The sequence below is a fragment of the Chiloscyllium plagiosum genome, unplaced genomic scaffold, assembly GCF_037043375.1.
Source record: "Chiloscyllium plagiosum isolate Xiang-an unplaced genomic scaffold, Cpla_swu_hap1 HiC_scaffold_4, whole genome shotgun sequence".
NCBI classification, from domain to species: Eukaryota; Metazoa; Chordata; class Chondrichthyes; order Orectolobiformes; family Hemiscylliidae; genus Chiloscyllium; species Chiloscyllium plagiosum.
Genome location: NW_028270142.1, coordinates 80688611 through 80714259, shown reverse-complemented (window position 1 = coordinate 80714259; position 25649 = coordinate 80688611). Strand labels below are relative to the sequence as shown.

General features: G+C 43.9%; 1 protein-coding gene across 2 annotated transcripts in view; it reads right to left on the bottom strand.

Annotated features, from left to right (window-relative positions):
• The window catches only part of st18 (ST18 C2H2C-type zinc finger transcription factor), a 429006-nt gene that overhangs the window by 19399 nt on the left and 383958 nt on the right, over window positions 1-25649 (bottom strand). For both annotated transcript variants that reach the window (XM_043688314.2, XM_087986407.1), the window contains exon 20: window positions 15415-15636. In XM_043688314.2, coding sequence (XP_043544249.2) covers window positions 15415-15636 — 222 coding nt within the window. The remainder of the gene's footprint in view (window positions 1-15414; window positions 15637-25649) is intronic.

The window sequence follows — 25649 nt, the reverse complement described above, 5'->3', positions numbered from 1 at the left end:
TCGGTGGGGGGTGTGGATCTGACAAGGGAGTCGCGGAGGGAGTGGTCTCTACGGAAAGCTGATAGGGGAGGGGAGGGAAATATATCCTTGGTGCTGGGGTCTGTTTGGAGGTGGCGGAAGTGACGGCGGATGATGCGCTGTACATGGAGATTGGTGGGGTGGTAGGTGAGGACCAGTGGGGTTCTGGAACCCCAGTGGGGTTCCAGAACTGGTCCTCCCAGGAGGACCCCAGTGGGGAACCCCAGTGGGGAACTGGTCCTCCCAGGAGGACCAGTTCAAAATACGTACAACACAGATGGCCTCCTTCTTCAAGGACCGCAATTTCCCCCCCGACGTGGTCGACGGTGCCCTCCACCGCATCTCCTCCACTTCCCGCTCCTCCGCCCTTGAGCCCCGCCCCTCCAACCGCCACCAGGACAGAACCCCACTGGTCCTCACCTACCACCCCACCAATCTCCATGTACAGCGCATCATCCGCCGTCACTTCCGCCACCTCCAAACAGACCCCAGCACCAAGGATATATTTCCCTCCCCTCCCCTATCAGCTTTCCGTAGAGACCACTCCCTCCGCGACTCCCTTGTCAGATCCACACCCCCCACCGACCCAACCACCACTCCCGGCACCTTCCCTTGCAACCGCAGGAGGTGCAACACTTGCGCCCACACCTCCCCCCTCACTTCTCTCCAAGGCCCCAAGGGAAACTTCCATATCCGCCACAGATTCACCTGCACCTCCACCCACATCATCTACTGCATCCGCTGCAGCCGGTGTGGCCTCCTCTATATTGGGGAGACAGGCCGCCTACTTGCGGAGCGATTCAGGGAGCACCTCTGGGCCACCCGGACGAACCAACCCAACCAACCTGTGGCACAGCATTTCAACTCCCCCTCCCACTCCACCGAGGATATGCAGGTCATTGGACTCATCCACCGCCAAACCACAACAACCCGACGGTCGGAGGAGGAGCGTCTTATCTTCCGACTGGGAACCCTCCAACCGCAGGGGATGAACTTGGACTTCACCAGTTTCTTCATCCCCCCTCCCCCCACCTTGTCTCAGCCGGATCCTTCCAGCCCGGCACCGCCTTCCTGACCTGCAGTCTTCTTCTTGACCTCTCCGCCTCCACCCTACTCCGACCTATCACCCTCACCTTGACCTCTTTCCACCTATCACATTTCCAACTCCCCTCCTCCAAGTCCCTCCTCCCTACCTTTTATCTTCTCCTGCTGAACACTCTCTGCTCATTCCTGAAGAAGGGCCTGTGCCCGAAACGTCGAATCTCCTGTTCCCTGGATGCTGCCTGACCTGCTGTGCTGTTCCAGCAATAAAGTTTCAACTTTTAAAATCTCTGGCCTTATCTGCTGATGCATTGCCCCATTTGTATATTCCTTTCATATTGTGATAATCATTAACCTAAGAGTACAACAGGACCATGATCAGATGGGCAAGTGGGCTGACGAGTGGCAGATGGAATTTAATTTAGATAACGTGAGTTGCTGTGTTTTGATAGGGCAAATCAAGGGTTGGACTTATACACGTATTGGTAATGTCCTGGGTAATGCTGCCGAACAAAGAAACCTTGCAGTGCAGGTTTATAATTCTTTGAAAGTTGAGTCACATGTAAACAGGGTAGTGAAGAAGGTTTTTGGTATGCTTGCCTTCATTGGTCAGGACGCTGAGTATATGAATTGGGAGATCATGTTGCGAATGTACAGGACATTAGATAGGCCACTTTTGGAATATTGCAATTAATTCCGGTCTCCCTCCTATCAGAAGGATGTTGTGAAATTTGAGAGGTCTCAGAAGAGATTTACAAGGATGTTGCATGGTTGGAGGGTTTGAGCTATCAGGAGAGACTGAATAGGTTGGGGCTATTTTCTCTGGAGCATCGGAGGATAATGTCATGAGGGGCATGGATAGAGTGAATAATCAACATCTTTTTCCAGAGTGAGGGAGTCCAAAACCAGAGGACATAAGTTTAAGGTGAGAGAGGAAAGATTTAAAAGGGACCTAAGAGGCAACTTTTCCACAAAAAGGATGGTGCATATATGGAATGTGCTGGCAAAGAGAGTGGTGGAGGTACAATTACAACATTTAAGAGGCATCTAGGTGACTATATAAATAGGAAAGGCTTAGAAGGATCTGGGCCAAATGCTGGCAAATGGGACAAGATAAGTATAGAATAAATGGTTGGCAGGGATGAGTTGAACCAAAGGGTTTGTTTCCATGCTGTATATCTCCATGGCTCTATCACATTTCCCAAACTGAGCACCTTGTGCATGTCCAATTTTGGGATGCAAGATCTATGCAGATTCTCTCTCATTTAACATAGTGGTATTGCCACATAATACAACCTGAACTATACAGGGACTAGTGTTCTGGTGGGTTGTGTAACTAGGGTAATAGAGAGGGTTCCAAATTTAATAGTAGTGGGAAGATATTCATTAAGGAGATGATAAAGAAAAGGGAAACAACAAAATATTAAGGCAGGGCAGCAATTTAGGCAATGATTACCAGAGTGTGGAAGGAAGCAACAGAAGATGCAAGTACAAAGAACAACGAACAAAGTTTGGGAAATTTACAGCCTAGGAACAGGCCCTTTGGCCCTCCAAGCCTGAGCCGATCCAAATCCACTGTCTAAGCCTATCACCCAATTTCTAAGCATCTTTATCCCTCTGCTCCCTATCTACTCAGGCATCTGTCCAGACGCACCTTAAATGAATCTACCATGTCTGCCTCTACTACCTCTGCTGGCAACGCGCTCCAGGCACCTTCTGTGTAAAGTACTTGCTGCGTATATCCCCCTTAAACTTTTCACCTCTCACCTTCCATGCGTGACCTCTCGTTATTGAATCCCTCACCCTGGGAGAAAGCTTATCTCTATCTACCCTGTTTATACTCTTCATGATTTTGTAGACCTCAATCTGGTCCCCGCTCAATCTCCCTTTTTCTAATGAAAACAATCCTAACCTACTCAACCTCTCTTCATAGCTACCACCTTCCATACCAGACAACATCCTCGTAAACATTCACTGCACCCTCAGTGTGACAGTGTTTTAGAAGATAAGGCCAGAGATTGTTAAAATAATAAACAAACAAACAAGCAATCATCTCTACGCAAAAGCACACAGCATCAATAACAAAAGAGATAGATTGGTAGTACATAAATACAAAGACTTGATTGAAGGATGGCCAGGGCCTGGTCCTGACTATTGAAGGATATTTGACATAACAGAATGACAAGGAAGTTAGGAAAAGATGGCAAGATAGTTCTGTCTATTAATGATGGTATTATTCAATACTGAGAGATTATCTCAACTTGAAAGATGAAGATGTAGTATCAGCTTGAGTAGACATAAGGAATTGGAACAGTAAGAGTAGTTTGTAGGAGTAGCTTATTAGCCGTTGAACAGTAGATTCACTGCAGGGTAGAGTATATAGGGAGAACTATATATATAGGCGAAAAATACTCCAAACCATTAGCAACTTTCATCTAGATGTAGATTGGGAGCATCAGTTTGGCAAAGGTAGCTGAGAAAATGCATTTATAGAGTGTCTTGAGGATAATTTGCAGAGCCAAACAAGGAGCAGGTTATTCCAGATCTACTTGTAGTGGCAGAGCTTTACATAGATATTAAATAACTCAGTGAAGATTTATCCCAGTCAGAAAAGAAAGGAAGGCAATTGGAGAAAGATGCATCTTCCATGGCTAAATAAGGAAGTTAAGGATAATATTACATTGAAAAAAAACACTATACAGTGTTTCAAATGTCAGTGGTAAGTCGAAGGATTGGACAGCTTTTAAGAACCATAAAACAATGACTAAAAATATGATAAATAAACAATAGCAAAATACGAGAGAGAGAAAGAGCTAACTAGCAATACAAAACAGCAAGAGTTTCTACAAGTGGAAAAAAACAGGACAAGGATATCTAAAGCTAGTGTTGGTCCTTCTGAGAGTGAGCCTGGGGAACTGATCATGGAAAACAAAGAAATAGCAATGGCTTTGCACAGGAATTTTATGCTTGTCTTTATGGTCGAAGACTTTGGAAACTTCCCAAAAGTAACTGAAAATCAAGAGGTGATTGGGACTGATGACCCTTAAACAATCAGGGAAAAGGTGTTGGAAAACTATTGAATCTAAAACTAAAATGTCCCCAGGAGTGGATGACCTACATTCTGGAACTTTAAAAGAAGCCATTGCTATGTACTAGATGTATTGGTTATAAGGCATCAAATTGCCTTAAAGTCTAAGGTTCCACGTGGATTCCAAAAAATAGGGAGGCAGAAGGCAAAAGACTAAGGATCAGTTAACCTAACACTACAATAGGGCAGTGGAATTCATAGGTAAGAGGTTTTGGGCTAGATACTTAAAAATTATGAGATTAGGCACTGCCAACATGATTTTGAGATAGGGAAAACATGTTTAATTCAATAATAGAAGCTTTAGATAAAGTAACATTCACAACGGAATCTTTTGAGAAAGCAGCATTCACAATGGATAGAAAGAAATCAGCAGATGTGGTATATGTGGTTTTCAAAAGGCATTTGACAAGGTCGTAGCACAAGAGAGGAGCATGTGGTATAGAGGTTAAAATATTAAAATAGATAAAGAATCAGTTCACCAATAGGAAGTTGAGAGGCAGGGGTAAATAGCTTTTTTACGTTTAGAAGCTGTAACTGGTATAATGTCAGTGCTAGAGTTTCAACTATTTACCATTTATATGAGTTGGATGAGAGAATGACAGTATGACTGATACATTCACTGATGACACTAAGATAGAAGCAAATTATGTTGTCAAGAGGAGGTAAAGAGTCCAAAAAGAGTCTACAAAGGGATATAGAAGGGTGAAGTGAGTGTGGGAAAATGGCAGATGGAGTATGACATGGGTAAATGTGAACTTGTTAATTTCTGCAAGAAGTATAGAAAAGCAATATGTTATTTAAATGGAGAGATTGCAAGACTTGGTTTACAAAAAGATCTGTGTTCCTGGTGCTTGAATCACATTAAGTATGCAGGAGCAGCAAGTGATTAGAAATGCAAATGGATGTTGGGGTTTATGGTAAGACAAATGGAATGTAAAAGTAGGGAAGGACCTGGGCAGGCAGGACAAACAGTGTCCGCAGATTTACAGCGAGAAAGGCAAGTGAGATGGCATGATACAATGCAGCTAGATTCCTGCAGCTGTACCGTGTGTTGGTGAGATTGCATCTGGAGCACTGTATAAAACTTTGACCTCCTAATTTGAAAATAGATATAATTGCTTTAGACACAGTTCATTGAACCTTTACTTATTCCTGTGATGAAAGGCTTAATTTAAGAAGTAAGGTTGAAGAAATTAGATCTATATCCATTGGAGTTTAGATGAAAGATCTGTAGGATCAAGCAAAAATCCCCACCATCGGAAATACTGGACAAAATGTGGACTTTTCAAAACTTATTAAAGGTAAATGGAAGCTGGAATGAGTTCTGTGGAGAATACACAAACACAACTCACAGAATTGAGATGACTGTCTAGAACTATTGTTCAGCCTGGATTTCCAATATACACCTCTAAGAGGACAATCAAAATTAACTAACTTTTACACTTAGGGCAACTCAGCGCAGACAGTTTGGAGTCTTCAGAGAGACTGGACATTCAACCTCAATCAAAACCCATTCACACACACTGTAACCATCGAAAAGCCGATTAACTTCAGAACAGAACATCAAGTATAACTGCTAGGCCTGATCACACCTGATGGGAGCCTTTTTTAACAACATGCTTCTGCACAAACAACTTCCCCACAGGCTTCCAGCTCCAACAAGCAGCTTCTGAACCAAGAATCACAAAGTCCAAACTGAGAACCAAGAACTGGAAAGTTAAAAAAGGGCCTCATCAGAATAAAAGACTTCCCAGAGGAAAAGCCAACCAGAGCTTCTTGAACAAGAGCTACCGGACAGGCCTGTTCCAAACCAAGAGAATTGACAATAAGAATCTCAGCAACCAGGTGCACTTTAAAACTATATTTTCCTCAGTGGTGAGCTGAAACTTCCAAAGACCGGAAGTTCCGACCTAGCTAGCAGAGAAGGGAAGGAGGTGGTGACAGTGCATTAGGACTCCAAGGGTAGGAAGCCTGATTAAAGTTTTTGTAAGTATTAGGTTCTAATAGTGTTTAAACTAGCTATCGGTGTATTACTGTCCTCTGTATAATTGGGTTAATTTCCCTGTCTACTGCATTTACCTGTATTTCTTGTATCACAGTTACCTTTTGTATTTTAGATAAAAGCAGAGATTCTTTTGTCCTGAAACACCTGTCTACTGTCTTCTCCATTTCACATTCCCTGGATAAGATTAGAGTGCTGCTGGAAAAGCACAGCAGGTCAGGCAGCATAGAGGAGCAGGAAAATCAATTTTTCAGGCTTTTGCCCAAAACATCGCTTTTCCTGCTCCTCGGATGCTGCCTGACCTGCTGTGCTTTTCCAACACTATTCTAATCAGTGACCCTGATCTCCAGCATCTGCAGTCCTCACTTTCCCTAGATAAGTCCAGTGTCTAGAACCAGGGATGTGGGGGTTATTTGAACCACTTAAAAATCAGGAAATAACTAATTGCAATGCAGGACACTGGCTGAAGGAATGTGATGTGGTAAAGGGTGTTTCAGAAGCCAAATTTCTGATGGAGGAAACGATCTCGAAAAGGTAAATATATCAGAGAAGTGGGTCTCGTGAGCTGAGCATCCAGGAGTTGCTGCAGCACAGTGGACTGGCAGCAAGGAGCATAAGCGCTCCATAGAGAAAGCTATCTGGTTCCTCTGACTTCAGCAACAGGTCCAGGTACTGGATAGGAAAGTCAAGGAACTGAAGGCAGAGTTAAGGGAGGAGGAGGAAGGGTCTAGAATGAGGGCCAGGGCAGCAGAAATGCTGAATGCATACCTACAGCAAGTGAGGCAAGAGAGGTGGCAAGCAAAGGAAAGATACAGCTACAGTACCTGCAGTGTCAGCTCACAGAAGCCAAGAGTAGTGAACAGGCACTAAAGGAGGAAAATAGCCATCTGGGGAAGCAATTAAAAGTGCAAGAGGAGAAGCTAAGGGACATCCAGGCAGCGAGAGAATTTATAAGGCGAGAGCACGGTCGCTGCCAGGAGCAGACCTGAAAACTGTCCCAGGCTAGAGGCATGGTTTGCCTGATAAGCCCAGGTGTGGTCCAGGCAGACAGGGAAGAGCAAGGGGGTGAGGCTGAGGACTGTAGGGCAGTCGGGAATGCTTGATCACCTGTGGTGCCGGGACCAGGCCTGGTTAGGCAGCATGTTGATGGCAGCGCAGAACCAGTAAGGGAAGGGTTGGGACTAGGGCCTATATGCCTGATACGGCAGCACAAATATAGCATAACCCACATGGCCAGCAGCAGCAGGATCATGAGAGTTGTTTTGTGTTCTCACATGGAACCCAGCAGCTCTGCTGCTATGGTGGCACCCTGGACAAGCTCATACAAAAAGAGGAGGCCGAGGTGAAACAAGCGGGTGAAAGAAACAGCTCTGACGATACCGAGATGGCTAAGTTACCGCTATTCTCCCGGGACAGAAGGCTGTACAAGGCCCTCTTGGCTGACAGCAAGAAGGGGCGGAGTACTTTCGCTGCCATCCAAGAATGGATGCTGAAAGCTCCTTCTCCCGAGTGGAAACTATTGTCCAGTTCACAATGAAACCCTGCAGGCACCTGTGGACAGGCATTTTTGTGAAGGGTCCATTGAGAGAATAATATCTGGAGCGACGACAGCTTACTGAGGTTGTGGACCAAGGCCAAGCTTTGGCTTGACGCCAGAGATCCCAGACCACTGAGGAGGCAGTAATGGCCTAGCACTTCAACACAGCCAGAGGGAGGAAGGGCAACCAAGGGCAGAGTACATGAGCTGAAGCCCACCCCAGGGAAAGAAAGCATTGCACCAGGAGGGTGTTAGCCCTGCCAATAAGAAGCCCACCTGCTTTGTGTGCGACAGGAGCGGACATTGCAGGAAGGATTGCCCCCAACCCACAGAAGGAGGAGGGGAGGGATCCTCTTGTTCCTGTTTGGGAACCAGGTCCAGTAGCGCCTAACTCCTTTGAGGGGCTTTAGAAGCACACTCACAGGGTCAGGAATGGTAGGCATGGCAGCTGGCCTCAGAGCCGAAAGAGTTCAAATTGAACCCAGAGAAGGACAGGTGAGCCAACAAGAAGGGAAATTCCTGGGCCTGACTGTGCAGGCAGGGGAACCGAGGAAAAACTAGACCCTGTGCTGAGGGCAACCACCAGGACGACACACTGGTCAAGGAAGGCGCCTGAGAAGATACCTGCTGGAACCTGAGTGGCTCAGGTCTGACAGCAACAGCCGGGGATTGGGCTGGGTGCGAAAGGGGCTGACAGGGTAGCAATGGACCCAGACCTGAAGATGGTCCAGGCAATGGGTCCCATCCTTAATCCTCTCCTGGGATCACTGGCTGGACTGAGAATGTAGAGGGCTCTCACAAAATAACAGGCATCACAATGTGGAGGAGGAAGCTGAAAGCTCTGTGCTGTGATCAGGTCATAGGCAACCAGGCCGCAGCCGTGGACTGGGGAGAGGTCCCAGTGCCATAGGCCGCATGCCCAAGGCCGGTAAACTGCTTCACACAGCAGGTTAGCCCGCCCATAGTTTGGGACATGGGACATTCCTCTGTTAGAAAGGGGGGAGTGCTGAGGTGAACTCCCTAGGCCCCGATGCTGAGGACACTGTGGGCCCTGGTGTACTTGCCAGATGCTGCAGGAAGCGTACATATGTCCCAGGTGATGAAAAGCCCCCAGTAGAGGCCATAGGTTAGGCAGCTACCTCAGATGGTGGCAAACACTGAGGAGAAGCCACAGTGCACAGACCACAAGGCCAGGGTCAATGAACTGCATCACAGGGCAGGTAAGCCCACCTATAGTTTGGACTATAGAACCCAGGGGAGGCCACAATTCCAAATGCCGCAGAGCCAAGGGCAGCAAACTGCCTCACAGGTTAGGTCAGCCCGCTCATAGACTAGGACTTGCGGAGGACCTTCTAAACTTCAAAGTTGAGGACACTGTGGTCCTCATGATACTGGCTGCTCAGAGGGGGCAGCAAGGATAGACCTACCAGATTTTAGCCTTGCCATCCAGTCAAAAGCTTTAGTCTAAGGTTAGGTTAGAGGTGCACATTGTGTTATGGTGATGGGCTGATGTGGGAATTTAATAATATGGAACTGAGCCTGAGTGCCACTGAAGGGCAAGGCTGTATTTGTGTTCTGTGTCTACAAGGAAGGACAATCCAGTAGACAAGGTTTTCAGCTGTTGAGTTGTCCTACTAAGAGAAGAAATGGGTAAGCCTCAGTGGTAAGGGGAATATTTAACTAGATAGGTGTCCTGTCCACCCCCAGGGGACCAGGAAATGGTTTTGGTACTCTATGAGGTTGGAGGAGGGGTCATTATTCCATGGCCTCCATTACACTAAAACTTAAACTGAAGTTCACTTACCCGAATGGTGCCCAAGGGAGACAGGGTGACTGCACAAACCCTACTCCAACCTTCCAAAGGTTCCAGCAGCGAGAATTCAGGAAACACAAACCAAGCAGACACATACACCAAACACATGAGGGGACACTAACCCAAGTGGGATCAGTTGGAGGGTGTGGTCTCGAGGTGAAAGTGAGTACTGCAGATGCTGGAGATTAAAGCCAAGAGTATGGTGCTCAAAAAGCACAGCAGGTCAGGCAGCATCCGAGGAGCAGGAAAATCGACATTTTGGGCAAAAACCCTTCATCAGGAATGAGGCTGGGAGCCTTGAGGGTGGAGAGATAAATGGGAGGGGGTAGGGCTTGGGAGAAGGAAGCTGAGAGTGCAATAGGTGGATGGAGGTGGGGGTAAAGGTGATTGGTTGGAGGGGAGGGTGGAGAGGATAAGTGCGAAGGAAGATAGACAGGTCATGAGGACGGTGCTGGAAGGTTGGAACTAGGGTAAGGTGGGGGGAGGGGAATTGAGGAAACTGCTGAAGTCCACATTGATGCCATGGGGTTGAAGGGTTCCGAGGTGGAAGATGAGGCGTTCTTCCTCCAGGCATTGGGTGGTAAGGGAGTGGCAATGGCGGAGGCCCAGGACCTGCATGTCCTCGGCAGAGTGGGAGGGGGAGTTAAAGTGTTCGGACATGGGATGGTGGGGTTGATTGGTGTGGGTGTCCCGGAGATGTTCACTTAAGGGCTCTGCGAGTAGACATCCTGTCTCCCCACTATAGAGGAGACAGCATTGGGAGCAAAATATACAGTAAATGATATGTGTGGAAGTGCAGGTGAAACTTTGGTGGATGTGGAAGGCTTCTTTGGGGCCTTGGACAGAGGTGAGGGCAGCGGTGTGGATGTAGGTTTTCCAATTCCTATGATGGCAGGGGAAGGTGTCGGGAGGGGACGGTGGGTTGTTAGGGGTCGTGGGCCTGACCGGGTAGTTGCGGAGGGAAAGGTCTTTACAGAAGGTGGATAGGGGTGGGGAGGGAAATATATCTCTGGTGGTGGGGTCTGTTTGTAGGTGGTGGAAATAATAGCAGAGGATGATACTATGTATACATAGAGGTTGATAAGGTGGAAGGTGAGGACTGGGGGGGTTCTGTCCTTGTTGCGGTTAGAAGGGTGGGATTCGAGGGCGGAGGTGCGGGATGTAGACGAGATGCACTGAAGGGCATCATCAACCACAAGGGAGGCAAAATTGCAGTCTTTGAAGAAGGAGGCCATCTGACGTGATCCCAACACCAGAGAATATACATGGGCTGTTGGTGTAATGTATGAATATTGTCTTCCTGGAGGGACCTTTGGTGGGGATGTACATTGTTTTCCTATGTAAATACAAAATGTATTTAAGGTTTATGTATGTCCACTGTTTACTGTACACCTGTATGTTGTGATTTTCATTCATCCTGCCCTTTGTTTTCCTTTCAAGAGACAATATATTGTGTCTCAAGGGAGGATATGTATGTGTTGGGTTTAAGATCATTTGGGGAGTTAGTTTATGGGTCGTGATGATTTTTTGCTCACCCAGAGTGATACCCTAGGGCATAGAGTATCAAATGAGGGATATGTAGGATCAAGCAAAAATCTGGATTTCCCTCCCTTATGGCATTTTGGGTTAACCCACAGCAGGTGGACTGCAGCTGTTCAAAAAGGCAGCTCACCACCACCTTCTTAAGGGCAACTAGGAATAGACAATAAATGCTGGCAACCACAGATACCCACATCTGACAAATGAATAAATAAATCTGAAATACTGGACAAAACCCTGGACTTTTCAAATCTTTTAAAAGGTAAATGGAAGCTGGAATGAGTTCTGTGGAGAATACACAAACACAACTCACAGAGCTGAGATGGCTGTCTGGAACTATTGTTCAGCCATCTCAGTTCCAATAAATCCAGGTTTATTGGAAAGCCTGGATTTCCAATAAACACCTCTGAGAGGACATTCAATATTAACTAACGTTTACACATCAGGCTATCCAGTACAGACAGTATGAGCCCTGCACAGACACTCAAATCAAAACCCACTCACACATACTGTAACCATCGGAAAGGCAATTAACTTCAAAACAGAACATCAAGTATATTCTTCTCAATTATTCACTATCTTTTCTTTTTGTGCGAGGAAAAATATTTTAGTGAATTGGGTATACGAAGGTCCTCCAGGACTTTCAAACTGGCAGAGGATAGTCATGGATCAAATCCCCCTTGACTTCCTTACGAATATGGTGCACCAAAAAATGGAATTATTTTAAAGACCATGGCAGCCCTTTTTGAACTATACTGACACAGATATTTCAGCCATATTGTCCAGGGCCTTTGCTTAGCTGTGGTAATGGTTCAGGCTGGTTCGGGGCGCCCTCAGGAGGAGGAATCCCTTATAAATACGGATTTTGTTATGACTTGAGTATGTATTTAGTTATTTACTTACCTGTTTGTTTATTGTTAGTAATGTATGATATCCTATTTTATGTTTTGGTTGTTTGTAGAATAGATTAGTAGCTAGTTTTTTAAAAATCTTATGTTGGTGTTGTTATTATATTGTAAAGTGGAATACACTAGTTTGTATTATTTTTGTAATGTTGTAAAAAAAATATGAAAAATCTTCTTTTTCAATAAAAACATCTATTAAAAATACCTTGAGTTCAACAACCTCAGATCATGAACTCTGTCCTCCATTTTGATATTGTTATCCCCACTGTGCAGAAACAAACCCTTCTTGTTTTCTCAACAACTACCTACCACTGCCTTTGCCTTATGTTTTTTGACACATTTGATCTTTAATTTCCCTTATATTTTACTCATTCAGAGCAGGTGAGTTTGATTGTTTGGCTAGCATTTATTGCTCATACCTAGTCGCCTTTGAGAAAATGGTGGTGAGCTGCCTTCTTGGACCACTGCAGTCCATGTGTTGTAATAATAACACAATGCCATTAGGGAGGAACTTCCAGGAACAAAAATAGAGATTGCTGGAAAAGTTCAGCAGATTTGGTAGCATCTGTGGAGAAAAATCAGAGTTAAGTTTCAGGTCAAGTGACCCTTCCTCAGAACTGCTGGGGAAGTTCTGAGGAAGGGTCACTCAATCCAAAATGTTAACTCTGATTTCTCCTGACAGACCTGCTGAGCTTTACCAGCAATCTCCATTTTTGTTTCTGATTTACAGCATCCACAATCTTACAATTTTTGTTTGGGAATTCCAGGATTTTGGCCCAGCAACAGTGAAGGAATAATGATATCTTTCCATGTCTGTGTGGTTAGTGTCTTGGAGGGAAACTTGCAGGTGGCAGTTTTCCCATGTATCTGATAACCTTGTCTTTCTAGACAGTAGGGGTCATAGATTTGGAAAATGATGTGTAAGAAGGTTTGGTGGATTTCTGCAATGCATCTTGTAAATGGTACCTACTACTGCCACCAAACATTTGGGGTGGAGGAAGGGAATGTTTGTTGAAGTGGTGCCTATCAAGCCAGCTGGTGTCTAGGATGTTAATTTGGAAACAAAGAAGATAGCAACAGGAGGAAGCCATTCAGCCCTTCAGCCATTCATCACGCGAATCATGGCTGATTGTCCAACTCAATAGCCTAATCCTGCTTTCTCCCCACGACGTTTGATCCCATTTGCCCCAAGTACTATATCTAGTCACCTCTTGAATACATTCAATGTTTTAGCATCAACCACTTCCTGTGGTAATGAATTCCACAGGATCACTGCTCTTTGGGTGAAGAAATGTTTCCTTTTCTCTGTCTTACTGAATCCTCAGATTGTGACCCCTGGTTCTGGACATACCCACCATCAGGAACATCCTACCTGCATGTACCCTACCTAGTCCTGTTAGAATTTTATAAGTGCCGATGAGATCTCACCCCCCACCCCCTCCATTCATCTGCATTCCAGCAAAAACAATCCTATGCTGGACAATCTCTCCTCATACATCAGTCCCATCATCCCTGGAATCCGCCTGGTAAACCTTCGCTGCACTCCCTCGAGACCAAGAGCATCCTTCCTCAGAAAAGGAGACCAAAACAGCACACTATATTAAATGTAATTGAAGCTGCACTCATCCAGACAAGTGGGTAGTATTCTATTACACTTCTGATTTGTGCCTTGTAGGTAGTGTACTGTAGGATTCGTAGCATCTGTCTTGCTCTTGTACCCAGAGTAGTTATGTGGCTAGTCCAGTACAGTTTGTAGTCAATGGTAACCCAGGAGGTTGATAAAGGGGAATTCAGCAATTGTAATAACATGTAATGCCAAGGGGCGATGGTTAGCTCCTCTTTTGCTGGAGATGTTCATTGCTTGGCATTTGATTGGGTGAATGTCACTTGACACTTGTCAACCCAAGCTGGATATTTTCCTAGTTTTGTTGCATTTGGACATGGATTAATTCAATATCTGAGAGTTATAGATGGTAATAACATTGTGTAATCATCAGTGAACATGACCTTATGAGGCAAAGAAGCTCATTGGTGAAGCAGCTGAAGATGTTTGGGCCTAGGATACTCCTTAATCTTTCCATGACCTGATCTTCTGTTTCACTTGTCCCTCTCTAATTTTCAATAGCACAAACTCTGTCACTCTTCCATTTAACTTCAGCTCCAAGAGTCATTGGACTTGAAATGTTAACTCTGATTCTATCCACAAATGTCGCCATATCTGCTTAGTTTCTCTAGCAACTTCTGTTATTACTTCAGATCACCAGCATCCACAGAATCTATCTTTTATCTTAGTAATTTCCAACATAAATATTCTCTCATTATCTGCCACAAGTCTAGACTTGCAGCTTTGCTCTTCACAAATTGGCCAAATCTATCATTTGAGTTTCTAACAAGGTATTGTTGGTGATTGACATTGCTTGCTAGTCAGCGCTGCTTTCAAGTAATGTTCAACACGGAGGAGTATTGATTTATCAGTTGAGGGAGGTTGAAGGAAGGTTTTCTTGTTTATGTGATGACGTAAGTATTCATGGGGTTCAAAGTTAAAATGAAACACTCGCAGGGGCATCACTCCTGTATACCACAGTACTACCAATTAATTATCCTTCTGATTAATTTCATTTCCTCTAGTTGTTATATTATATCCAGTAAGTGCTTAAATCGTAACAATATAATCCATCATCCTGCAGCCAACTTGAAAAGCTCCAAAAGTAGGTGACTATCCATGTTAAACTTATCTGAAGGGGGGCTACATTTTCCAGAAAACACATTTGAGTTATTGCATTGGTTTCAAAAGTACATAAAAATATTTTGTCTGAGTGTTTGAAGTGTTTGCAGTCAGAAAACATTTTGGGCAGCACAGTGGCACAGTGGTTAGCACTGCTGCCTCACAGTGCCAGAAGCCGGGTTCAATTCCCGCCTCAGGTGACTGACTGTGTGGAGTTTGCACGTTCTCCCCGTGTCTGTGTGGGTTTCCTCCGGGTGCTCCGGTTTCCTCCCACAGTCCAAAGATGTGCAGGGTCAGGTGAATTGGCCATACTAAATTGCCCGTAGTGTTAGGTAAGGGGTAAATGTAGGGGTATGGGTATGTTTCGCTTCGGTGGGTCGATGTGGACTTGTTGGGCCGAAAGGCCTGTTTCCACACTGTAATCTAATCTAATCTAATCTAATTTCCTATCCCATATCATAACAATGGCTCTTTGTCTCTTATATCATCTTTCAACTTTTTCACATTCTAACTCAGTAGTAAATATGAAACAAATATAACAAATTTCTTAAATAATTTTAATTTGTAAATGTACAGTACTAGGATTTTCCAAGTTAAAAAATTATACAAGTCAATAAAAATGGAAGAAATTAATCTGCATTGAGATATGAAGTACAATGCAGAACAGGTTACTCATTACAAATGTGGTTACAAAATACATGCATTTTCATTACAGACCTAACAAAAAGGACTGTTTCCATACTGACCTTCTGTGAGTGACAAAGCTGCCATTAATGTGACCAGATCCATCACAGCCTGGTGTAGGGCAGGATGTAACTTCTGCTTTGCCAGATTTCCAAGGGAATTGGGACCCATTCAGAGAAACTTCCTTTTGTCTCTTTGCAGCTAAGGGGCAACCTGATGCACTGCGATGTGACGAGTATTTCCCAGATATGTGACCTTGCCCATCACAACCTATCACTGGGCACCTTAAAAAAACAGTAAAAATGTGCTGTAAACCACCTTGTCTATGGATTATTGTTTAATGCCATGCAGAAAATTGTGTCATCATACAATCAAAGAACCATAAGATGGCTGCAGCACTAAAGAAGGGTGATAGGTTCAAGATACTCATGCCAGCACTCTACAATGGCATTACAGCTACTCCAATATCCCAGTCCTATTACCATAACCCTGAAAATTGTACATTTCTGGTGCTTAACTAGTTGCTCTTTGAAAGCCATAATCTACAACCACCACAATTGTAGCTAGTTCAATCCAGAACCAAACCACTCACCGCGTAAAAAAGGAAATCTTCATCCTGCCATTGATTCTTTTGCCATTTACTTTATTTTTTAAAGAATTCATTCATGGGATGAGGGCTTTGCTGGCTAGGCCAGCATTTGTTACCCAACCTTAATTGCACAGAGGAATGTCAAGAGTCAACCACATTGCTGTAGATCTGGATTGTGGTCTGGATTGACATGGAAGCCAAAGCAGCAGATTTCTTTCCCTAAAATGGCATGAGTGGACCAGATGGGTTTTTACAACAATTCACAGTGTCACCATTTGGTATGCTTTCTATTCCAGGTCCATCATCTCATTGGTTCCACTGTTATTATATCATCATTATATTATCATCCTTTGATTCTTCGCCCTTTCAACAATTGCAATAATTTGTCTCTATCTATTTTAAGTAAACTACTCATGATTTTGGAACAGCATTTCCAAATCACCTTTCTTCTGTAAGGAAAACAATTCTAGACTTTCTAATCTATTTATTGCATCTGGTGTCTCTCATTCTTGGAAATAATTCCTATATCTACACTCTTTTTAAAGTCTTCCACCCTTCCTTAAGTGTGATGTCCAGAATTATACCACATGTTCAAATTGAGACACAACCAATGGTTCATCATAACTTCCTTCTTGTTTTACTCTGTCAATGTGTAAGAAGTCAACATTTTCTTTTTTTAAAATCATTTTCTCAACCTATCTACATAGCAATCTCAAGGTTTCTTTGTTCCTGCGCAGCTTTCAAAACTGCACCCTTTATTTTTTCAATTGCCTCTCCTAATTCTTTTGAGCTAAATGTATCAATTAACAATTCTCAGCAAAAGATTTCATTTACCATGTGTGGACTTAATCCAGCAGCCCACATATGTCCTTTTGATGTTTATCACTATTTTGCTCACAGTTCTCATTAATTCTACGTTTTATTCCTTTGCAAACAGTGGCTCAGTGGTTAGCACTGCTGTCTCACAGCACCAGTGACCTGTGTGTGATTCCAGCCTCAGGCAACTGTCTCTGTGTGGAGTTTGTATATTCTCTCTGGGTCTCCTCCCACTGTGCAAAGATGTTAGGTCAGCTGGCCATGCTAAATGGCCCATAGTATCCAAGAATGTGCAGGTTAGGTGGTTTAGCCATGGGACATAAAAAGTTACAGATCAGTTGCCAAGTGGCGGTGGAGTAGGACTCTCCAGCCGGACTTCATCCCCTCTGCCCATTCTTCTTCTTCTTTTCTTCTCATTTTTTTTTCTCCTAGTGCTTTTCTCTTCTTCTCCTTTTTTTTCTGTTTATCTCCAGCCTCTGGTGACAATTTCTGGTCTCCACGAGTAACAAATCCTGGCCTGGTGCAGCAGCCCTCTGTAGCAGCCTCCCAGTATGGCATGGCGACCCACAGCGGTCTCCCAATGTCAGAATGGTGACCTCCTGGTGTCCTGTAGCAGCCTCCCAGCATAGCATGGTGACCAAAGCGGCCTCCCACTGGTGGAATGGTGACCTCCAGATGCCCTGCAGTCGCCTCCCAGCATGACGTGGCAACATCTCAACCTGGCGCAGTGGCCTCCCAGCATGGCGTGATAAACCTCCAGCCTCCTGCAGTGGCCTCCTCCCATAGAGGCCTTCAGATGTGGTGGCGTGACCTCTCGGCCCAGCACAGAAGCCTCCCACATCAGCCTCCTGGTGTGAAATGGTGACCTCCTAGCGCGACGTGTCATTGGTGCAGTCTGGAGCCAGGGCCCGGTATGGACTGGAAGCCAGTGTGGTCTATTGTCCTGAACCTTTATTCTGTAATGCTAGACATTTTAATTTTGTATTGTCTATAATCTTGCAACTAAAGAAGCTGTGCGAGGTGCTTTTGTATCTAACTTGGGAGTGTAATTGGTGACATATAAACTTTACACTATACTCATTGAATATATGTGACAATAAAGGCAATTTAATTCCATTCTATTCTAGGGTGAGGGGGTGGCTCTGGGTAGGGTGATCTTCAGAATATCTGTGTGGACATGATGGGCCAAATGGCCTGTATTCACAATGTAGGATTCTTTGATTCAAAACTGAAATTTCCCAGGTATGGATCATTTTTAAGGAAAGCAATAAACATAATAGCAGCCGCTGCAAAACTTTTCGTATGTCTTCCTTCATCTTAATGTTGCCACTGTCTTTTTTAAATGATGGGATTTAATATTCCTGACAAGTTTACTGTTTGATATTTTATCAAATCTGTTTTGAAATTCCATGTACAGCACATGTACTACCAAAAGCAGAGAACAAGGTAGGGGAGATAAATTAAACTGGAATATTTCAATGCAAGAGGCTTAACAGGGAAGGCAGATGAACTCAGGGCATGGTTAGGAACATGGGACTCAGATATCATAACAATTAGCTCAGGGATGGACAGGACTGGCAGCTTAATGTTCCAGGATGCAAATGCTACAGGAAGGACAGAAAGGGAGGCAAGAGAGGAGGGGGAGTGGCACTTTTGATAAGGGATAGCAATACAGCTGTACTGAGGGAGGATATTCCCAGAAAATCCAGGGAAGTTATTTGGGTGGAACTGAGAAATAAGAAAGGGATGATCACCTTATTGGGATTGTGTTATAGATCCCCCAATAGTCAGCAAGAAGTTGAGAAGCAAATCTGTAAGGAGATCTTGGTTAGCTGTAAGAATATTAGGGTGGTAATGGTTTTTAACTTTCCAAACATGACTGGAAGTGTAAATGTGCACAAGAAAATTTTCTGATTCAGTATGTGGATGCATCTACTAGAGAAGATGCAAAACTTGACCTACTCTTGAAAAATAAGGCAGGGCAGGTGACTGAGGTGTCAGTGAGGGAGCACTTTGGAGCTTGTGACCACAATGCCAGTAGTTTTAAAATAGTGTTGGAAAAGGATAGACTAGATCTAAAAGTTGAAGTTTTAAATTGGAGGAAGGCCAATTTTGATGGTATCAAGCAAGAACTTTCAAAAGCTGATTGGAAAGAAGATGTTCGCAGGTAAAGGGGTGGCTGGAAAATGGGAAGCCTTCAGAAATTAGATAATGAGACTCCAGAGAAAGTATTTTCCTGTTAGGGGGAAAGGAAAGGTGGGTAGGTAGAGGGAATGCTAGATGACTAAAGAAATTGAGGGTTTGATTAAGAAAAAGAAGGAAGCATACGTCAGGTATAGACAAGATAGATCGAGTGAATCCTTAGAAGAATATAAAGGCAGTAGGAGTATACTTAAGAGGGAAATTAGGAGGGCAAAAAGGGGACATGAGATAGAGTCATGGAATCATAGAGATGTACAGTATGGAAACAAATGCATCAGTCCAAACCGTCCATGCTGACCAGATATCCCAACCCAATCTAGTCCCACCTGCAATCACCCGGCCCATATCCCACCAAACCCTTCCTATTCATATACCCATCCAAATGCCTCTTAAATGTTGCATTTGTACCAGCCTCCACCACTTCGTCTGGCAGCTTATTCCATACACACACCACCTTCTGTGTGAAAACGTTGCCACTTAGGTCTCTTTTATATCTTTCCCCTCTCACCCTAAACCTATGCCCTCTAGTTCTGGACTCCCTGCCCCCAGGGAAAAGACTTTGCCTATTTACCCTATCCATGCCCCTCATAATTTTGTAAACCTCTATACGATCACCCCTCAGCCTCCGACACTCTAGGAAAAACAGCCCCAGCCTGTTCAGCCTCTCCCTGTGGCTCAAATCCTCCAACCCTGGCAACAGCCTTGTAAATCTTTTCTGAACCCTTTCAAGTTTCACAACATCTTTCCGATAGGAAGGTGACCAGAATTGCACACAATATTCCAACAGTGGCCTAACCAATGTCCTGTACAGCCGCAACATGACCTCCCAACTCCTGTACTCAATATTCTGACCAATAAAAGAAAGCATACCAAACGCCTTCTTCACTATCCTATCTACCTGTGACTCCACTTTCAAGGAGCTATGAACCTGCACTCCCAGGTCTCATTGTTCAGCAACACTCCCTAGGACCTTACTATTAATTGTATAAGTCCTGCTAAGATTTGCTTTCCCAAAATGCAGGACTTCACGTTTATCTGAATTAAACTCCATCTGCCACTTCTCAGCCCATTGGCCCATCTGGTCAAGATCCTGTTGTAATCTGAGGTAACCCTCTTCGCTGTCCACTACACCTCCAATTTTGGTGTCATCTGCAAATTTACTAACTGTATATCTTATGCTCACATCCAAATCATTTATGTAAATGACAAAACGTAGTGGACCCAGCACCGATCCTTGTGGCACTCCACTGGTCACAGGCTTCCAGTCTGAAAAACAACCCTTCACCACCACTCTCTGTCTTCTACCTTTGAGATAGCTTTGGCAAATAGAGTTAAGGAGAATCCAAATGGTTTTTACAAATACATTAAGAACAAAAGGGTAACTAGGGAGAAAATATGACCCCTCAGCAAGGCGGACTTTGTGTGGAGCCACAGGAGATGGGGCAGATATTAAGTGAGTATTTTGCATCAGTATTTACTGTGGAAAAGGACATGGAAGATATAGACTGTAGGGAAATAGATGGTGGCATCTTGAAAAATGTCCATATTACATAGGAGGAAGTGCTGGATGTCTTGAAATGCATAAAAGTGGATAAATCCCCAGGACCTGATCAGATGTATCTGAGAACTCTGTGGGAAGCTAGGGCAGTGATTGCTGGGCCTCTTGCTGAGGTATTTGTATCATCGATAGTTACAAGGGAGGTGCCAGAAGACTGGAGGTTGGCTAACGTGGTGCCACTGTTTAAGAAGGGCGGTAAGGTCAAGCCAGGGAACTAATGACCAGTAAGCCTGACGTTGGTGGTGGGCAAGTTGTTGGAGGGAATCCTGAGGTACAGGATGTAGATGTATTTGGAAGGCAAGGACTGATTAGGGATAGTCAACATGGCTTTGTGCATGGGAAATCATGTCTCACAAACTTGATTGAGTTTTTTGAAGAAGTAACAAAGAGAATTGATGACGGCAGAGTGGTAGATGTGATCTATATGGACTTTAGTAAGGCGTTTGACAAGGTTCCCCATTGAGACTGGTGAGCAAGGTTATATCTTATGGAATACAGGGAGAACTTGCTGTTTGGATACAGAACTGGCTCAAAGGTAGAAGGCAGAGGGTGGCAGTGGAGGGTTGTTTTTCAGACTGGAGACATGTGACCGGTGGTGTGCCACAAGGTTCAGTGCTGGGTCCATTACCTCTCATCATTTATATAAATGATTTGGACGTGAGCATAGGACGTATATTTAGTAAGTTTGCCGATAACACCAAAATTAGAGGTGTAGTGGACAGCAAAGAAGGTTACCTCAGATTAAAACAGGAACTTGATCAGATGGGCCAATGGGCTGAGAAGTGGCAGATGGAGTTTAATTCAGATAAATATGAGATGCTGCATTTTGGGAAAGCATTCTTAGCATGACATATATACTTAATGCTAAGGTTCCAGGGAGTGTTGCTGAACAAAGAGACCTTAGAGTGAAGGTTCATAGCACCATGAAAGTGGAGTCTCACGTAGATAGGATAGTGAAGAAGGCATTTGGTATGTTTTCCTTTATTGGTCAGAGTATTGAGTACAGGAGTTGGGAGATCATGTTGCGGCTGTACAGTATGTTGGATAGGCCACTGTTGGAATATTGTGTGCAATTCTGGTCTCCTTCTATCGGAAAGATGTTGTGAAACTTGAAAGAGTTCAGAAACGATGTTGCCAGGGTTGGAGGATTTGAGCTATAGGGAAAGGCTGAACAGGCTGGGGCTATTTTCCCTGGAGCATCGGAAGCTGAGGGATGACCTTATAGAGGTTTATAAAATCATGAGGGGCATGGATAGGGTAAATCGACAAAGTATTTTCCTGAGGGTGGGGGAATCCAGAACTAGAGGACATAGGTTTAATGTGAGAGGGGAAAGATATAAAGGGGCAACTTTTTCATTCAGAGAGTGGTACACGTATGGAATGAGCTGACAGAGGAAGTGGTGGAGGCTTGTACAATTGCAATATTTAAAAGGCATTTGAATGGGTATATGAATAGGAAGGGTTTGGAGGGATATGGGCCGGGTGCTTGCAGATGGGACTAGATTGGGTTGGGATATCTGGTTAGAATGGACAGGTTGGACCGAAGGATCTGTTTCTGTGCTGTGTATCTCTATGACTCTATGACTCTATTTAGAGAATGTCAAGTTCCTGGGAATGGTCATCCACAACAAGTTTTCTTGGACTCTTCATGTGGACGCACTGGTTACAAAGGTCCAATAACGTCTCTTCTTCCTCAGGTAGCTGAGGAAATTTGTCACAATGGCGAATACCCTTGCCAACATTTATAGGTGCGCCATCGAGAGCATTCTGTCTGGATGTATCACTACCTGGCATGGCAACTCTACCACTCAAGATCGGAGACAGTTACAGAGAGTGATGAACTCGGCCTGGACAATCACTAAGGCCAACCTCCCATCTATAGGATCCATCTACCTGACCCGCTGTCAAGGAAAAGCTGCCAACATTCTAAAGATCCATCCCACCCTGGCAATATTTTTGTACAACCTCTACCATCGGGGAGAATGTACAGAAGCCTGAACACATGCACCAGCCGGTTTTGAAATAGTTTCTACCTGACTGTTGTTAGAATACGGAATGGAATCACAAACTCTTAACATTCGCCTGTACCTGTGTTTTTGTTTTTACCGCTGTTTACCTATTATTTACTTATCCGTGCTAGTTAACTATGTGATCTGCCTGTATTGCTTGCAAGACAAAGCTTTTCACTGTTCTTCAGTACACGAGACTAGAAATTCAATTCTATTCAATTCAATTCAATTTAAAATATAATATCCTCAATCAACCTTTCTGTCCAGTCAGAGATGCCAACATCTCATGAACAAATAATAAGGAGGGCCAATCTGATAGGGGATTTATGGTTGGAGGTGAAGGGCATAATTCTGGAACTAATTGTGTAATTTGTAAGTTTGTTGTTACCAGGGAAGAAAACACACCCAATGGCACCATCAAACTGAGGAAAGTTGTTACTGACTCTCTTCACATAGCATCTGTCAAGATTCCACATTCCCAGGACTAGTCCAAATGTCTCAGAAAGTACTCTTTTCTGCAGCATCTCTCTTGTCATGCACTTATCTGCTGTATCCTCCAACCACTGTACACACTACAATTTGGCCTGAAAATAATCTGGAGATTCCTACATTTCAGGGGCTGCTTGCTGGTCTTCCAGGCATTCTGAAAGGTTCCTGCAGAATCTCATCCTTCTTTCTAACTCTCTCTTTTGTATCAAATGGTGATTATTTCTGGCTGTTCATTACTCTTTCACAAAGTGCTATATAGCTGCTGTGTGATATACTGACCCTGGCATCTAGGAAACAACTTAGCAATCTGGACTTATATTTGCTATTGCCCACTCTCCTAGCTGTAGAATACCTTATCACTGTTGTCTCCTATTATTTCCCTAACCGTCCTGTTAGATTGAGTCAGCCATGGTATCATGGACTTGGTTAGAGCTGTCCTCTGTAGTTATGTGAGCTTGCATTGGCAATGTGGTGTCATCTATGTCACTTATGTACCCATAGAAAGAGCTCATTTTAATTCCCCTCCCACAATGTGCATGCTGCAGGGCAATATTGGCAACAATTGATCTGGCACATAGCTGGGCTTTAAATATGGCATTGATACTGGAAATCCTGGAAGGTTCTGATGAAGATAAGTACTTCTGCTACAGGTAAGCACATATTACAGCAAGTGTGACACCATAGAAGCCTGGTTCTTACATAACAAAGGGGTTGGTGTATAATTGAGTAAGAATTCATTAGGACTCATGGAGGGAAATGTTTCATGAAACTCTCCTAAACTGATACTTAGTTGTTTTTTGATAAAATTCAGCCTAATGTTTTCTTTAAGATACAGTTGGAAAATGGTTTCATCTGATCACAGGATATTTGGGCCAAATTTCAAACTATCTTTTTCTAACACGCAGCAGTTAATGGCATAATCTACAAGCAGAATATCAATTTTCATATCCATGGTGATAGCACGGAGCTCTTCCAACTCACCATCCCTCTTAACCCCATTACTATCTCCATGCTATTTGGTCAGCTGCCAGCCATAATATCATGGATGAGTCACAACTTATTCCAAGGGGAGGCAGTGCAATAAGGGAAAATTCTGGATGAGAAATGCATAACCCCTAGGTTCATATGTTGGGGGCAAGAGTTCAAATCCCACACCAGCAAATAATTAAATTTGAATTCAACTTCAAAAAAATTCCTGGAATATACACATGTTTCATCTAAAAGCTTGGATCATTGATGTACTTTAGTGAAGAAAATAAACCACCTTTATGAGGCCTACAATTGACTCTAGATCCACAGCATGTGTTTGACTCTTACCACAGTTTGGCTAATATGGGATAGGTAATAAATTTTGGCCCAGGCAACAACACCCGTATCCCATGAACAGATAGAAAAAAGACTGTTATTCTTTGCTTCTCAAAACTCTGCATTTTTCTACTGACTCCACACTCCTTCCCCATGAAATGTTCAACTGCCAGGAAGAGTGCTGATGTATTTTTGGACACAGAGTTGAGCTTCAGACTGCAAATTCGATCTGGCTGAAATTTTGCTCAAATGCATTGGCTATCATTTCACCATAGACATAGAAGCCCCGATTTCGTTCACAAGACTTCCTCTTCATTCCAACAAAAATGGCAGAAATTTTCAAAGTTGAGAAATCCCGTTCACAAACAATTTGATCCAGTTTGATATGGGAAAGAGTGGAATCTGGCCAAATACTGCCTCTGAAAGTTTAGTAGAGACAGCTTGCCATTTAAATCATCATCTACCTCAAATGATGTGGAACTTTGGCATCCCTGTTGTGTGGGACCTGGTGTTTGCACACTAGATCCACTAAGAGCAGACTTGAACTTTGTGGAATTATTTGGATACCTAGTGTTCCCCTTTTTAGAAATGAGAAAACTCTTTAGATATGGTCCTACAGTAGCTCTGAGGGGATTAGGTGTGTTTAGTGGGTACCAAGTGCCCTGTGGTTGAGTTGAATGCTTAGTGATAGACAAGAATGTGCCTAAAAAATTGCATACACTAATTTTAATTGTTCAGCTGCCAAATTGCCAAAGAACACTCAATCTGTTTGAGAGCTATCAAGCTGTCAAAAAGATCTATTAAGCCTGTCATAGGACATCTTGAAAAATGTCCATATTACAGAGGAGGACGTGCTGGAGGTTTTAAAATGTATAAAGTGGATAAATCCCCAGGACCTGATCAGGTGTACCTTAGAACTCTGTGGGAAGCTAGGGAAGTGATTGCTGGGCTCCTTGCTGAGATATTTGTATCATCAATGGCCACAGGTGAGCTGCCAGAAGACTGGAGGTTGGCTAACGAGGTGCCACTATTTAAGAAAGGTGGTAAGGAAAAACAGGGAACTGTTGACTGGTGAGCCTGACATCGGTGGAGGGCAAGGTTTTGGAGGGAATCCTGAGGGACAGGATTTACATGTACAGAGGAACCTAGATTGTCTGAATACCAATTATCCGAAAATCGGATTATCTGAAGGAGATCTCGAGGTCCCGATAGAAACATTGCATCAAAGATGTGTTTCCAACAGTGATCGCATCTTTTGTTTACAGTGATTAAACAGGCACCGTCTCCAAATGACTGACTTCCCAACCTCTCTCTGTCCCCACACTTTCC